The sequence below is a fragment of the Passer montanus genome, unplaced genomic scaffold (assembly GCF_014805655.1).
Source record: "Passer montanus isolate IOZ18808 unplaced genomic scaffold, ASM1480565v1 scaffold19, whole genome shotgun sequence".
Classification (NCBI taxonomy): domain Eukaryota; kingdom Metazoa; phylum Chordata; class Aves; order Passeriformes; family Passeridae; genus Passer; species Passer montanus.
In genome coordinates this window covers 12624678-12641628 of record NW_024366480.1, presented here as the reverse complement: position 1 = coordinate 12641628, position 16951 = coordinate 12624678, and the positions used below count along the sequence as shown (strand labels likewise).

Genomic DNA, 16951 nt, shown 5'->3' with positions numbered 1-16951 from the left:
ATGCTGCTTCTTGTTTTCTGTGTGTGTTTTAAAAGACTATTTTAGACCTATGGCCAAGCATTGAGCACATTTTATTTTCTTCCATATTTGTACATACACAGTGTCAGACAGATACAAACTCTAACACACAGGGAGAGACCACATATGCACATCCTTAGGTTTAGCAGAATTAATTACATTTGTTTTGAAGATGGGGGGCCTTCAGCTCTCCTTACTAAGAATGCCTAATGCTTATTTTTGCATTTCAGTTCTCCACTTTATGGAATCACAGTGTCTGGCAACACTCCTCATTAAAACTCGTGCAAGAGCTGAAAACCCCACGAAGACTTGGTTAGAATTGTTGCAACTTACCAGCTAGGATAAAAAACAAGGGATGAACATACAGCACAAGAGGCAGAACAGTAACTTTGATCATAAAGAATAAGGAACAAAAACCCAGCCAAAATCAACAGCCCAAGAGCCAAAGATGTACTTTTTTGGGCTTTTTTGTACAATGTTTAGTTGGTGCTTTTAATTTGTGTTCTTTAGGTATGAAGGACTTGGGGTCTGGGAATGCAAGGAGTACCATGTCTGCTAAGTCCCTCCTCCATACTCTGTCAAACACATGTCAGTGCCCATTCATTTAGTCACATGAGATGCAGTTTTAAATAAATATATTAAAGTTTGTTTCCTCCTGTTTACAACATTTAATAGACTGACTGCATTTTGGTTTTGTTCCATTAAATATCTCTGCTTTATCCTTTGACCTGCTATATCATTGTTATACCATGCTCTAGAGAACTCACGTTCTTGCCTCTTCCTCAGCCATATACACCGGAAGTTCCTAGAAAGTCAAAACTGTGCTATTTTTAATTTTCAGTATGGAGAAAGAATATGTGTTTCTTCTACAGGCTCCACTACATTTTCTGAGAGCCTTTATTTTTCATGCTTCAGCATTTACCGTGTGGCAGGGACCACCCGGGAAAGCAGTAACCATATTTATTCATGAGGTCATTGAATGAAAACAGGGAATAACCTGCAGTCTGAGGCCCCCCAGGAGACTCAAGTGAAGACACATTTCAGAATCCCTTTCTTTAACTCATGACTTCTCAAATGTTTTCCCCTTGGATCACAGCACTGGAGTTATTTTTGGAGAAATTGCAGAAAACTTTGTGATGCTTTCAGCATCTCAGAGTGACTGTCACTCTGACTGATACTGCACTGTCCTTGGTATAGCTAGACAGAGGCAACAGATGCCAGCTGGAATCAGGGATGAAGGGATGGAAAGGCAGAGGGACTAGCCAAAATACCAGGTGAAACAACTGGCAGACAAAATGCTTCTGTTAAATGATAGTTTAAACCTAGAACTTAGATGGATATATTTAATTTTGACTCTGCTGTCAATTCTTAATCTCTGCAATTAACATTTGTTGAACAGTGATAATATGCTCAGAAAAAAAAATCTCCTAACTGCAAAACCTTCCACTCAATTTTCAAACAATTTTAATTCTTAGTGTGGAAATCATACATCTGCTTTTTCACCTAGTCTCTCTTTTCAGACCCTTTGGTTTCTTATGCACATCCTCAGTCTTACTCCTAGGATGACCAAGGGTGTGGAATGGCTCCTGCACAAGAAAAATTACCTCAGTGGGACTCTCTGCTACAGCTGATACAGGAACACTTGAGAGCTTTCTAGAAGCAAAAGTAACACAAAAGAAGTGGACACACAATTCAGCCTTAGTATTTCTTCCAAAACAAAGTCTAGAGCATAGAATAAACATTGCAATAGCTAAAGTCAAGGTTAGTAAAGTGCAGTTTTTCACATAACAAATAGCAGCCTTGCAAGGGTTCCAAAAACACCAGCAAAGCACATTGTGGATGCTAAAATTACATCAAGTCAAGGATTACATATTAGGCAAGTTCATGAAAGAAGCTCATTGTGGATTACTCAATATCACATCTGGCTCAGGGTAGCTTACCCCGCCGTGAATGAAAATAGTAGATATTGGGAGAGCATTCTAAGAAGATATCATAGGCTACCTTGATTCTTATTCTTCCCTAAGTACCTGTATATGGCCACTGCTGCTGCCCTCCCCCTAAAGAACTGGCTAAAAACACCCTGTTTGCTCTCTCTCCTCCAAAAAGAAGTACAGAGAAAGTGATTTTCTTTTTTTCAAAAGAAAGTATGATTCTAAGTTTTGCGTAAAAAAATCCAAACTAATAAAACTCTCCAGTGACCTGGTAGGGAAGACCTCATAGCAGCTATTATTTCTTGAGGGCATCCAAGAAGTCAGCAGATCCATCCCAGTGGTGCTCCGACCTGGAAATGGAAAAAGCAACTGCTGGGCTTCCCCATCCCCAGTCTCAAGACTGTTTTTTGCCCAGACTTTGCTCCCTGCCTTCCACATCCAGAATCCATATCTCTTTGCAGCTGGGGTGCACTGGTCTAGGCAGACTTTTACAGTGAGCCAGTGCAGCCATTCCTGTAACATACATTAAATTCATAAAGAAACATCATATGACACAAACTGATTCTGCTTCATCAAGCAACAAAGTTAATGACAAATATTTGCACTGTCACTGTAACTCAGCAAAGGTGGGGAAAGAGAACAATAGATTTGTTAGAAGTTGGAAAATACCTCTAAGTGCAACTGTTAACAGAAAGGACTAAATGAAAGGAGGGAAAAGGTTTACTGTAAATTGCTCACTGTCTGTTGCAGTCTTAAAACTTAAGTATGGAGCAGATAATTTTGAAGGTTTTTTGACAATTCAAATTTCAATGGCACCAAATCATTAGACAGAAAGGATAGGAACAACTAATTAATTTTGCTTTAAAGGTTTTTTTCTTAAACAAGACTGACATAAATGAGAAAGAAGGGAATAATGAAGGAAAGAAGAAGAAAAATTAAAGAGTTAAGAGCTCAGGATTTTTTAAACCATCTTTTCAGAAAGGATCATTTCTGTTCTCCAAGTTTGATGCACAGTTCTCAGGAAGCACCACACTCACAAAAAAGACCCTTACTTTTTTCCTTTTTTAACATTTATGTCAAGAATTTTAAAAAAATATCCTCCAAATATTATAAAAGGCAAAACAAAGCTTTCTTTTCCCTTAAAATTTCTTTACTGTTATGATGAGTGCTGTAATCAAGTAAAATTGAACCATTTCTAAAAGCATCACTTAGATTTACATCAAACAGAAAATGGTCTGCCTGTAGGAACTGCTTCTCATTCCACCATGATGTAACAAATTGGAGACAAAAGCTTTAAGAGACACACACTGACATGCAATTTTGTCATTAAGAACTGATCTCATACTGGGCAAATAATATTAGTGTACCTATCCCCACATCTGCACAAGTTATACGTGGTGACAGGTATCATGTAACACCCTTTTAATAGCATGAAAAATAACACAAGACAGAGTGGCATGTTTGCAGTAGTGGTTCAATTTAAAGTAACTGATGAAAGAAGTTTAAATTAAGAGATCAGATAGCTTTTGATAATTAAATTTCAACACACAGTTCAGTTCTTCAACATTGTCATGAAGTATTTTATTAACTGTCTTAACATATTAATATTTCTACTGCTTTTCTTCCCACTCATACTTTGCATGTAATTATCTTGAAACTGTGCCACATCTAGTAAGCAAAGAATTTTTCACCCAAAACTTTTTCCATTAACAGACTTTCAATTTAGCAAAGTTTAGTCTTAGTTTCTATTGCACTTTGATGCAAACTTTAGAAGAGTGATATTAAAATTAATTGGGGAAGTATTATAAGCTAATTAGGCCAAATTCTCTGCCCTCATGAAATAACTTCTGATTTGAGAGGAGAGCAGGGAAAGTAAGTTTGGCCTCTTGGCAATTAAAATGTCTCTTTTCAAATTTTAGACTGCAACTTCTAGATTACACATTAAATTACATGCGAATTTCAGTAGCTCCAGTGGCTAAATGTAGTTCACTTACATTTATAAATATAATTGATAATTTCAGATAAAGCTTGCATGTCTATTTTTTCCTTTCACACAATGATCAAGGTTGGAAGAAACCTTTAAGATCATCTAGTCCAACATCAACCCAGCAGAACCATAATCCCCAAGTGCCACATCCAGACACTTCTTGAACACTTCCAGAAATGGTGACTCCACAACCTTCCTCGGGCAAATTACTCCAGTGCCTTTCTTCCTTAAGAGTTCTTGTTTTCCAGGACACAGACTGTACACTAACAAAGTCAGCAGCAGATAGGAGGGGGACTCAAAGAATGATGTTCTGGCAGTGCAGCTTTCCCATCTGACTACTTCAGCACCTTGCTGTGCACTGAACAAGAGTTTTCTTGAAGCCCAAGCTATTTATGTGGGACTTCAGCAAGCAACATGGGAATAAGCATTCCCTTTGGAAAATTTAAAAAATGTACAAGTGGGCTGAAAGTGAACTGCTTCTGAAAGAATTTCAGACATCATCCCCCTACGCTAAAAACGCTTTTCAATTTATTTGAGATCCTATACAAATGATGAATGCAAAAATATGTATCATCCTTTTTCATTAAGAAAATAAATGCAAAAATAAATCCTCCAAGTGGCCTTACAGTCTATGGCTGCGAGAGGCATTAAGCCTCGCTCCTGCGGGAACACCCACTTAGAAGACTAAAAGATGCCATCGGGAATTCTGATCTCTCGAGCGAAACACGAGGAAGAGTGAAGGTAAGGACGACACCTCACACCGGCTGATCCGGGCAGGACGTCCCCGCGGGATGAGGAGTCTCGTTCACCTCCCGATGCGGCACCACCGTGCGAACCCGGGCACGCTCCACCTCCAGCGTGCGGAGCTTTTGTGTGTACAAAGGAAAACCCCCCGGGAAGCTCCCGCTGCCGCCGAAGCCCTCCCGAGCCCCGTCCCCCCAGGCTGCCTCCATCCCTCCCCTGCAGGCGGCGCCCGGGGCCCCGCGCCGGCGGCGGCCACTTCCCCCGGGATGCTCCAACGCGGCCGAGGCGGGGGGCGCAGGGAAGCGGCCAAGGGGCCCTGCCGAGCCCGCCGCCGCCCAGGGAAGCCATTCAGCTCTCTTAGGGCTGCTATCCCTAAGGGAAACCCCCGGCTGCGGTCTCGCTGCCCTCCCGCCGCCTCTCCCGGCGCTCGTCCCCACCCGCGGCCCGGCAGGACGGTGGTTTCTCCGGGAAGCGCTGGAGCATCCGCCGGCGCCGCTTCCTCCCTTCCGCGTCTGCTCCGTACCCGGCCCCCGCAGCCGCCGCTGGGGTGAGGGTCCTTTCAGGACTAACATTTCAGTTTCTTTACGTCTTGTAAAAATGACTCTTTTCCTGGTTTATTAGTCTGTCTCTCCTTTATTCATATTTTCTGCTTCTTTTTTTTTCCTTCTTGAAAATACTAGGGAAATACGTTCTGATGGGAGGAAATTAGGGTGGGTTAGAGGCACGCTAACATTAAAATGTAATGTAACATGAAAACGTAAAACTTTTTCCTTTGTAAAATCCTATCTCTGATCTTACTGCATTTACTGTATTTCTTCCTCTGCCTAGTGTTAAAAAATCGACATGTCTAGCAAAAAGGCAAAGACAAAGACCACCAAGAAGCGCCCTCAGCGCGCCACTTCCAATGTATTTGCGATGTTCGATCAGTCGCAGATCCAGGAGTTCAAGGAGGCCTTCAACATGATCGACCAGAACAGGGATGGCTTCATTGACAAAGAGGACCTGCACGACATGCTCGCCTCCCTTGGTAATAATGTCCCTTTTTTCTGTTCATGCTTGCCAGGCAAATTTGTGCTGCAAAAATCAAAATACTGAATTTGGGATATGAGAGGTGTGGTGTCTCAGTCTGTGTTACACTCAGTTTGTGTTAACACTCGCTTTGTGTTGACATTACTGTTTCAGTTTGAGAGCTAAACTGAATATGAATCCCTTTATTTGTAGGAAAGAATCCAACGGATGAATACCTGGATGCCATGATGAATGAGGCTCCAGGCCCCATCAACTTCACCATGTTCCTCACCATGTTTGGTGAGAAGTTAAATGGCACTGACCCAGAGGATGTAATCAGGAATGCTTTTGCTTGCTTTGATGAAGAAGCAACAGGTATGTGGGTGCAACCTGGCTGCTTGGCAGGGGTATGGCTGGGTTTTTATTTTTGTTACTTGGATTTCTGAATGGTATGGTGATTTTTGGCACCTTTATAAATTAAATGTGAGATGGTAATCCTAGATGGCATATTCTGCTAAATTACTGAGTGAGAGTAAAATCTGTCTGGCTGTTCTGTGTCAGTACTGAGGACTAGTAGGACTGTTCTTCTGTGAGGCTTTGAACAAGAGTGCTTTAAATGAAGAGTGTGTATGTTCCTCAAAGTGTACAACAACATGTATTTGCTCTAAGATGAGGAACTCAAACCAGCAATGTGTGATTTTTTTATGGTGTTAAAAGGTAATGATAGGAAATCTGTCATACAACTGAGTTTGTCCCCCCTCTGCAGTAGGTCTGAAATGCATCTAAATTCTTCAGATGTTTATTATTTTAAGACACACTGTCCAGACTTCATAAAGTCTTACAAACCCTCTCTGGCTGAGCATTCTTTATGGCTCTGAGGACATATGTCATGCCCTCAGTTTGCTTTCAGATTGCAGGAAGGTCTGCAGTCTTAGTGGTCTAAGGATAAAAACCAGTGGGATGTAGAAGGCAGAAATGACAGCTTGGACTCACTTGGAAAGCAAGATGAAGGGAAAGAGTAAAACATAGAACTCACTTTTACTACATTAGACTTCCAAGGTTGTGCCTGAAATATTGAGGTTAGAGTTTATGCTTTTATGATTATTCACCTAGGCTAAGATTCCTGAGAAGTGTGTAGTAACTGGGGATGAATCCATAAGGCAATTCAGTGGAATTACAGAGTATCAGTGGTTTGATATGTTGTGAACTTGTCTTCCTAGCTCACACTGAAATTATGTAATGTCTGTACTAGAAATGACACTGCATCTACACCTTTCCTCACAAGGGTCCACCGCAATATTTTAATCTAACTCTGCACCTTTTGAAGGATATCCTTCCGTTTCAACAGCTATTTTCAGTGTGTGTATTTTTAGCACCTTTTGGTTTTTCAAAGTGCCTCGCCTTCCTGCTGAGGTGTAGGTAAACAGGCTTTCAGTTGGTAAAGCCTTTTCAAATGTTAATCGACTTCCTCCCTCTCAAGGGAAATCTCTTTACCATTTCCTAGAGAAGGAAGTTTGTTACTAGGTTAATTATTTTCTCTCCACAGGTAGTCTGACTCACTGTGCTATAAGGTTTTTTCTTTGTGCACCAAAACAAGAGCTGTGAATTACAAAATAAAGAAAATGGTTGTGCTACCAGTTCTTTGGAACAGAAACTTCTGTGTCTATATAACCAATAAGTTACTAGTTTGGGCACCCATATACTGATAAGATTGATTTTAATGTCTCTCAGCTCTGTGTGGTAAATGTTTTAGTTTAGTCCTACAATATTTTGTTGAGTTTTGATTCATAATAGTCAAAATGAAGTCTTCAAAATAGCATGTGATGTATTTGTAGAATCCATGTCATATTAATCCTATATTAATTTTATCCTCTTACCTGGCTTCTGATCAGTTTGTTCCTTTTAAAAATGTACAAGAACATTTCCAGCTGTATCAAACTCTTTTACTTTTTTTTCTCATTTCATGGTCTCCATATGTGTGTTTGTTATGGGCCTGATTTTCTAGCTCTGTATCAGTAGAGGTCTTTTGAAAGGGAGTAATACAAATCAGATCCTATAGATGAGGATAAGGTAGTCATACTTGTTAGGTTTTACTTACATTTCCTATATTGTCAGCCTAGTTGGGTATGTTGCTTCAGCATTACTATCATGTGTAGTGCTATGGAATTGATATAAGAGTTGGATCTGTCTGCATTTTGAGTATTTTTTTATCTGGTCTTTGATCCTGCATTGTCATTTGCTGTGTGCTGCTTGCAACAGGCTGAATCTTAAGTTTTGCTTCATTTATTTGTTACCCTCCATCTATGCTGAAGCTGCGTGGGAGGGACAGGAGCCCTGTTTGCTTTACAATTTCTTGCTGATATAACTTGTGGCTTATTCCTGGTCTGGCAGCCCAGTTCAGTGTTTAAACAACTACCTATTCAGACAGGAGCAATTAAGTCCTTGAGGCTAAACTTGCAGCACCAAAGGCCTTGCATTCTTTGAATACTAATCCTTATGTCATCTCTCATCACTGCTTGGTCTCTGTAGGACAGAGTCTCATCTGTTTAGCTGCCTTTTCCCTCTTCTTTATGCCCATCTCCAAAGACAGAACTCCAAGGTTTGATTGGAGTTTGATTGATGCCCATCCCAACCCGATTAGGATGGGCCTGGCTAACTGAACAGTCTCCCTGTTTCTGAAGTAGAATGCTGCTGGCCTTCTACATTTGCAGTCAGTATCCAAGGGCTGATTTGCACTGGGATATGGTGCTGTTTTCATTAGCATATGTTGAAACACATTTTTTTTCCCTTCCCCCACCATATACCACCCCCATGCTAATTTGTCATGCTCATTGACTGCTTTTGGGTTCCCTGATTCCCTGTTTGGTTTTGTCTCTAATGAACTCTTAACTTATGCAACTCTCTTTCCAAAGCAGCTCTTTTTTTATCACATTCTAATTGAATCTACATTAGTTGATGTGGGTGTCTGCATATGATTTCCAGCTGTTCTACAGAGTTTACTTTCTTACTCTTCTTTTTGGAACCTACTTTTACCTCGTTCTGTTACTGACATTTCTCCAACTAAAGTTCAATAACCAATTTCTTTCTCAAATGAAACAACTATTGTGCTGCTAAAGGTATGACTGGTGTATATCCGCATTTAGCAGTTTCTGCTTCCTACTGTTATGCATAGTTCTTTTTTCATCTCTAAATTTTCCTGGAATTACTTGGCAACTGGTGGTCCTGCCCATTTCTTGAAATAGAATTAGCAGAAGATACCTAGAAACTGCTCCTTTTTATATCTTTGTTAACTTCCTCAAAAATCTTCTGCTCTTTTAGCATATAAGAAGTAATACATCCTGCTCTTTTTTTTTTTTTACTGGGTTCTCCACCTTTAGCTCTCCACCATAAACATTCTTCCTGCCTACTGAGCTAACTTGCTCAGTCCTGTCTGAAAGTCTCTTCTGTTATAAACTACTTCCCTGGACACTTGCCAGGAGTTCACTGTATCCACATAAACTGCCTCCAGCAACAGTGTTGTGCAGCACTGAAGAGCCAGAGTGGTTATTTAGTCCCCAGGGGAAACTAGTTTATAGAGGATGTTCAAATATATCTAATTAAGGCAAGAAAAATATAGTTCATTTAAGAGAACTGCTTGTATAATGAAGACTAGCAGTCACAGGAACTTGTTTTTCCACTTTGAGCCGTTGAAGATCAGTAGATGGAAATAAGTGTTATTATACCACAGCAGGTCAGGCCCTGTCTTCAAAAATCTGTATGAAATGTGTTAAACTTCCTTTCGCTTTCCACTCAAGGAATTTCTTTAGAATTCAGTTAAGGAAATTTGTATGATGTGCTGCACTGGTTAATTGCCTGTCTGTGTGCATGTCTGCTTTTGGAGACCCAGCTAAGAGGCCTGGCCTCCCTTTTGTGTTTCTCTCTGCATGCCTCATTCCAGGGTTCATCCAAGAAGACTACCTGCGGGAGCTGCTGACCACGATGGGAGACAGGTTCACGGATGAGGAGGTGGATGAGCTGTACAGAGAGGCCCCCATCGACAAAAAGGGCAATTTCAACTACATCGAATTCACGCGCATCCTCAAACACGGAGCGAAAGACAAGGATGACTGAGCAAGTCCCTGGATACATGCAGAGAGCACCTTTGATTTTTAATATTTTTTTTCTTCTCATTAATTTTATTTCTCAGGATCTGTTTTTTCCATTTTTTCTGGTTTCTGGGACCATTTGCATACATTTTTAGCACTGCAGCTTCTTCCTCTGTAGATTCTAAGGCTGCTCAGGCACACCTGCACCTTTGTAAAAAGACTGGAAAGTGGCAGGGAGAGAGAGAACAGCTTACAGTGATAGAGGTTGAAGGACAAAGATCAGAGAGTGTGGAGGCCCAGGTAAAAATGTCAGTGCTACTCATCCTAGCTAGATTAATTTTACATTTTTTATGATAATTTTTCATATAAATCACTGTCTACTAAGTGCATAATCAAAACTTTCATGCTTGAAGTATGTTTCTCTAATGATACCTGTAAATATTTTGCAGCTGTATGCAGTCATGTTGTTACGTATTTTTGCCTTAAAAATTATGTATAAGTCACTGAAGCATACTGATGTTTGTAACTTCAGCAGCTGAGTATTTCACCTGCTACTGTGAGCGTACACACGAAGAAGAAATTCCCATCCTTCAAAATTTAGTGTATTGTAAATTAATAATTTCTGTCAGAGAGTTGCACATTAAACATTTTAAATCTTATGGATGTAGTTGAGCATGTATTTTACCACCTCGGTCCCTCAATTTCTCGACATTGAGTACTATATTAATAGCACTTTTAAAAAAACTTATAATGTAAATCCTAGTGGTTTTTTTTTAAAACAAGATGTCATATATGGGTAGAGTTGCTTGAGTAATGCTTCTTACCAGATCTTTGGGCTGCTGATATTAATATTTCATTGCAACCATTTATTTCTTATCTTTCCGATTTTTTAAAGCACAGTAGGAACAGGGCTGGATGAAGAAGAAAGGTGTGCTGTCTCTTCTTATCATTTTCTGTCTGAAAATATTATTCTTGGTTTTTAAATGAAACAATATACACTATATTTTTAAGACCTCCTGCTGTGAGTGGTGTTTTGGACGTGTGAGACTTGAGGCATTCCTTTTTGTTCCGTTTCTCATAGTTGTATCCTCTATAGTTTTTGTGGTATGGAAGGCACAGCAGATTTGCTACAGTTTTCTGAAGCAATTTTGCCATAATTTGAATGCTTGTGGTCCTGCGCTTTTTATGTCTTGAGAGAAAGGATGATCAGAGCTGCTTCTGACACTTCTAGGAATTACATTGTTAATCCCTTCAGAATTTACATTACAGAATTAAGAAAATTAATTTGGCGGAGAGCATTTTGCTGTTTCTTGGTAGGCTGCTGTTGCAAACTGAACTTTTAAGAAATGCCACCAGAAGACAGCGATGAGAGCTCTGAAGCTCCTGCTCTGCCGGAGTCCCGGGGAGCTTTGGCGAGAGCTGTGCCCACAGGGATGACCTGATCCCTCTGCCTGTGGGCCTGTGCAAAGCGCATGGAAAAGCAGGGAGGGGAAAAAGGCGCCGAGCAGAATCAGCAGAAATCCAAACGCTTCACAAATGTTTTCCCGGAGAAATGCTTCCTTTCGGAGCGGGCAGAGATTAGAAACTCGAACAAGAACTTTGGTAAACTGTGGGTGAAATTTAGGACTGATTTTGGTGGTTCTGCAGGAGCCACCAGGAGGTGGCAGCGCAGCTCTCGGCACGGACGCCGCTGTGAGGGCGAGCGGCTCCCAGCCCCAATGTTTGTTGGATTTCTTTGGGGTTTTTGGTTTGTTTGTTGTTTTGGGGCGGGGTTTTAATCCCAAAAAGCTCCTCTGGTGCATCGTGCATAGGGGGAAGACATGCTCCGTTCCCACAGAAGTCCTGTTCCTGCCGCAGCAAAGGTTAATGGTGCCAGGATTTTTCACATTGCAGCTCTTGCACGAGTTGAATTTTTGGCCCTTTAATCAAATTTGTTCATTACAGAAGAAAGTAAAACGAGGCCTCTGCAGGCCCTTGGTACAGGCCTACAAACACACATGTGGTGTTTGTTTGGCAAAGATTGGGTTTCAAAAGGACTTATGGCCTTCCTTGTAACTCAAACCAGAGACGCTGCTCCTGCATTTCCCTTCTCAGTATCTCAGTGAGGGCTCTTCCTCTTTTGTTCAGATTACCTTTGTAAAAAACTACCCCAAATTCAAATGTATATGTTTGCATAACTTTGTTTACATACAAAAGACTAAAACCTGTGATATAAACTAAACTGCTGGGGCTCAGAGTGAGGCAGCTGGTATTTACCTACAGCAATAAATGCCAGTTGTTAAACCCCAGTGCTTGCTTATGGGCCAGGGCTGTGTTGCTGTGTAGCAACACCTATATGCCGTTTGGCCTTGTGATGACGAATTGTAGTTCATTAATACTATTGTTCTAAGCCTTGCCTTCGGCAGAATCCTGGTTTTACTCTCTTGACTTTAATGGCATTTAATGCTCTCATAAAAACATGTCAGAGAGAATGATAAAAATGGATTTTTGGTGTGTAACTCAGAGGCCTGGGACTTGTCTTGCAAAGAAATTTTAAACCCCTGCTCGGATGCAGAGGGTGCCTTAAAGTCTGTGTGTGTCTGGAACAAGTAACACTGGTTTTATAGACTAATTGCAGTTCTTAGTCCTGGCAAAATCATTCTCAGTATGAGCCACAGAATTTTCAAGTGTTCTCACTGAAGTGGGTCAGCAGAACATGAAGGCGTTTGTCGTGGGATGTCTTTCTCCTTTTATTTTTGTTATTAATTCAGCTGTTTTGCAGATAGGTCACTTGAGTGGAGGGCGGGAACAATGTGGCCTTGAATCCTCTCAGCTAGAAGGGAGAATTAAAAGTAGGTCTGCAACATTCAGGCTGAATGTTAAACCACTGAACAATTGAATAAGGGAGGGTGGAACCATCACAAGCAGCTGTGTTTCTTATTGTGCCTTCTTTTTTCTTTTTTTTTTTTTTGGCAAATGAAGGAGCTTAGGCAGTGATCTCAGGAGAAGGAATAAAAGAGATCCATTCTACCTCGAGAGGACTCTTTCCTGCTCTTCAAGGTGAAGTTCCCAAAAGCCATGACTCATAAGTGGGGCTGGGATGCTTGTTTCCTGTGGTTGCAGGGCAACAGAGCTGAACCCTAAATGAGTTTTAGCTTATAAACCATTTCCTCTCCAGGACTGTTTGTGAGAAGTAGTGCCTTGCCAGGGAACTGTCTCACACATCCTGTATCTGGCTTAACACCCCCCACAAACTCCTGCCAGTGTAGGTAATAACTTGTAAAGGTTCTCACTGTCTTCACTCTGTTTGAATGCCGTGTTTTGTAAGCTGCTGTGGCTCAGCACCTGATTATCCTTGAGCAACTCATCTCTCTCTGTACTGGAGCAGTCAATTTGTCAGCTGGGCTGTCCCTACATGTGAATTACAGCCCCAACTCCTGTAGAAGGGACAGTGGTGACTCCTTACCTCCTCTTCAGTATTTCATGCTGATGAGACTCAGCAGATCCTTACTCAATACCCTCGTTTTAACAGTTACTAATTTTAGCACCTAACCCCCCTGTCTGGGGAGACAGCAGCATCTGTCAGTGTGGCAGGCAGGGCTCACTGTGGGTAGTAGCAGTGGTGTCGAGCATTCTTCATTTAGATACCAAGTAGCTGGTATTTAATACAGCAACGTCCAAATGTCAAATAGAACGGTGCTTGTTCTAAAAACCGCCGAGGTCTGGAGAGAATTCCTGTCACCAGGGTGGTGGTGTCTAAATCCTAAGCACTCGCTCTGACCTTTGTGGACGGTTTCCTAGCGGCAGGCAGGGCTCGTTCTGCTATTCAAATAACCACAGCGAACTGCTGACTCATCTCTGGTTCCACTGGGCACATCCCAGTGCTCAAATATAAAAATTGTTTCAGTAGCGCTCTTGAGCTGTGAAAGGCAAACCTAACCAGAGTTCCTATGTGATCATCTAGAGATTAGAGGTGTCATGCAAACGGTGTAATTAAAAACATAAAAAAGCATTCATATGACTTTAATAGGGATGCATACCAGTCCCAGCAGGCTTCTTTCACTGAGTAGGTAAGACTTGCAAATTAAAGATGCTTGCAGCTGGAAACTTCCTTTTCAAATAACTGCAGGTCACTCTGACATTGGAAATGGTTGCAAAAAGCTACAGTGAGACCACAGTCATGGCACGCTGCCCCCTCCCACACACATGCTCAAGATTTCCTGGGAAATCTGCTCAGCTCCATGCCCCACAACCCTGGCGAGCTTCAAAGCTACAGGGCTGGAGTTAGTTAAAAGGAGAGTTGACAAGACTCATGTTAGTAAGATAAGCTTATGAACTTTGTGATTCATTTTTGGAAGAGAATTAAATGGAACAAAATTACTTGCAGTTAGTACTTGCCTGTTTGTTTCTTTCACTAATTCAGGGGATAAGGTATTGTATCTTTATTAGAACCTGAGATATATGTTGTGCAAAAGACAAGTTATAACACTATTACTGCTATCCTGTTAGCAAAGAGGGGAACTTGGTCATGAATCTAAATCCTCCCACTTTGTCCCCTCTTCTTATCTGCTAATTAAACAAATAATAATAAAAAGGTAGCAATGCAATGTTCAATTGTAAGAAGACAGCATTTCTTTCAGACTTTGAATTTTTTGTAACCTAATTGAACACAACCTTATAACTTAACCAATAATAACTATTTTTTCTGCAGTAGAATGTCTAGGTATGCAAACAGTTGTTAGTGATGTTTTTTAGCATATCCACCTATTCCATGGCCACTTTCCCCAGGTGGGGCACAGAACAGCAGCACTGCTACAAATGTGTTTGGAGGTTCTCTACTACACGCAGACCTAAGAGAAAGAAGGAGTCATTAAACTTGTACAAAATGATGAGTAAGGAGTACACTGCAAAAATGCAGAATTCTGATTCATTTGCTAGAAGATGATGGAGCTATCTGAACCTGAAAGAGGAGGATGACCTGTTGCCATGAAGTGCTAGTTACAGCAGCATGATAAGCAGAAAACCCACCTGATAACAGCTACAGCTGAATTTGGAAGCAAATTGCAATGTTCATGGGACAGTAATCAGAAGACAGTGATGACACTTGTTAAAAATATTTGGTTCTACTCTGTTCCTGTTGCAAAGAATGCAGCCTGCTGACCCTGAAATTTTCTGTCCTAGGCTCTGGACACAAATTTGGGGTATCTGAATAGCCATCTAAACTAATGAAGATTAAAATACCAGAAAAGAAGATTGGGGGCAAGCACTCAAACGTTTCCTGATGCAGCTGATCAGAGATATGACTCTCTAGTTGAGCTTCCAGTAGTCAGACTTCTCCAGACGTTGGACACCAGTGCCCAGTCCACAATTTATGTAGCCCCATGCTTTGGCAGCTGACAGCAGCTTTTCCAGAGTTCTGTTTTCTGTTTGATGTTTGACTCCTCTCCTCCCCTCCCCTCCCATCCTTTGTGCAAGCACTTAAATGCCTTCCACATGTCAGGGGCCTGCATCTACCCTCTCTGCTGCAAGCCTTACATATGCTGAAGGGTTAAGACCTTCAAGCAAGAAAGGCATTCCCTTCCCTGCTTTGTGTACCACACCTTGGGCCTCACTTTGAGATAAGATTCAAAGCAGCTAATAAGTTGTAAGGCAAGGTTTGCAAATTTTGATGAGCAAAACTTCACTCCAGGATTAAAGAGTATTTCAGTGGCAGCTTTTAAAATGCTGCAAAGTATCTAAATGGGATGGCAGTACCTCAGACATTTCAGGCTCTGGGGTAAAAGTGCAGATCAGACTCTTGTGCACATCTCTGGATGCACAACACATGACAAAACTGTCCTCTGAGGCAGTGGGTGAGCCTCTGGGAAGAGGAGGAGACTTTTGGCTGATGCTCTTACTAGTGATGCCTGGAAGATCTTGCCCTATGTCAGGTTTTGAGAGTTGGTAATTCTGTCTTTTCGACTCTTGATGTCAAGAATTGCTATGAAAGAGCAAGTATCAAGCAAAAGGGCTGCTTATTTTCACACTACTTTCCCAACTCGAAGTGTTATTTACACCTCTGTGATTGACTGAATTATTCCTCCCTAGGACAGATTTTGTGTTCACACACACCCTTTGCAGGAATGTTTTTGTTACCTACCGGTGGTTTGTTAAGTGACTATAAAAGCAAGGAAAGCATTTGGGAGATGCTGTTATTATGAACAAGTTAGGGTGTGTTTATTTTAGTTATTCTCCTTCCAATTCCTCCATGCCTCCCTTAAGCCTATTAACAGACAATACTTCTACAGGCAAAGTATACTGAATTCAGTGAGGCTCAACTAAAAAGACCATTTCAGCAAAATTATTCAAGTTTCCAATATTTATCTTTACATACCAATACATATTTCTGGCTCATTTCTTAATTCTGCTGTTCTTTGCTTTGGGGCTGGTTGGGGAGGTAGTGGTTGGTTTTTTTATTTTTAAGGTACAGTTGCTTAAGTTTTAGCCTCTAATCACTGTTACATTAATGACTTGCCTATACAGTTTGCCCCATTTTGTCTCTGACGCAGCTGAAATTTTCATTTTGAGAATTTCCTTGCATTTCTCTGCTGTATGCTGCTGGTGTCAAACACCTGTGACATCTGGGCATGTTCTTACACGGTGCACAAAAGTTCATTCAGAGCTTTTGTTCCCAAAAGCTATGGAGAAAAGCACTGTATGAAATCTGTTTAGAACAGAAGTTGGTTGGGGGGTAGGAGGTGAAAATTTTATCCCTGAAAATAAAAGCAATGTGGCATGAAGGTATTTGTAATATGGGTTCCTTTTAATGAATCTTAGCCACTTAGTTGACTGAAAACATTAAATCGGTGTTTCCCTAAAGTAAGTAATTAACTTTCAACACAGAAAATTAAATTGCCTAAGATTATTACACAGCTATCTGAACAATACTTCCAGTGTCTTGTTGCTTTTATTGCTTTGTTGCCCCTGGCATTTGGTGTGTAATCATCCAGGCACCATGAAACATATTGATTAAATAATTTGGGGCACTTTGCACAGTACAGTCTTGTTTTATATAACCTTATGCAATAAGTTATTACTCTAGCCAAGTACTAAGTAAGAGCAGAGTTAAGAGAGAAACTTTGGGCAATGCCAGTCTGTCCTGTCATCCATTGTCAGAAGTAGTTTGGACTCCTGAAACAAGCTGCATCTTTACTGACAGA

General features: G+C 41.0%; 1 protein-coding gene across 1 annotated transcript; it reads left to right on the top strand.

Moving 5' to 3' along the window:
- Positions 1–5087: 5087 nt before the first annotated feature.
- On the top strand, positions 5088–10432 carry MYL12B (myosin light chain 12B). The gene is made up of 4 exons (XM_039706270.1): positions 5088–5227; positions 5509–5707; positions 5902–6063; positions 9626–10432. Exons 2-4 carry the CDS (start codon positions 5524–5526, stop codon positions 9796–9798), a joined length of 519 nt encoding a protein of 172 aa, XP_039562204.1. The 5' UTR covers positions 5088–5227; positions 5509–5523; the 3' UTR covers positions 9799–10432.
- The last annotated feature ends 6519 nt before the right edge of the window (positions 10433–16951 follow it).

Bases quoted from the DNA above. Each gene is read 5' to 3' on its own strand.
- MYL12B (XM_039706270.1), top strand. From the start codon at position 5,524: ATGTCTAGCAAAAAGGCAAAGACAAAGACCACCAAGAAGCGCCCTCAG. The intron at 5,708-5,901 runs GTAATAATGTCC...CTTTATTTGTAG, and splicing joins CGACATGCTCGCCTCCCTTG to GAAAGAATCCAACGGATGAA. The intron at 6,064-9,625 runs GTATGTGGGTGC...GCCTCATTCCAG, and splicing joins CTTTGATGAAGAAGCAACAG to GGTTCATCCAAGAAGACTAC.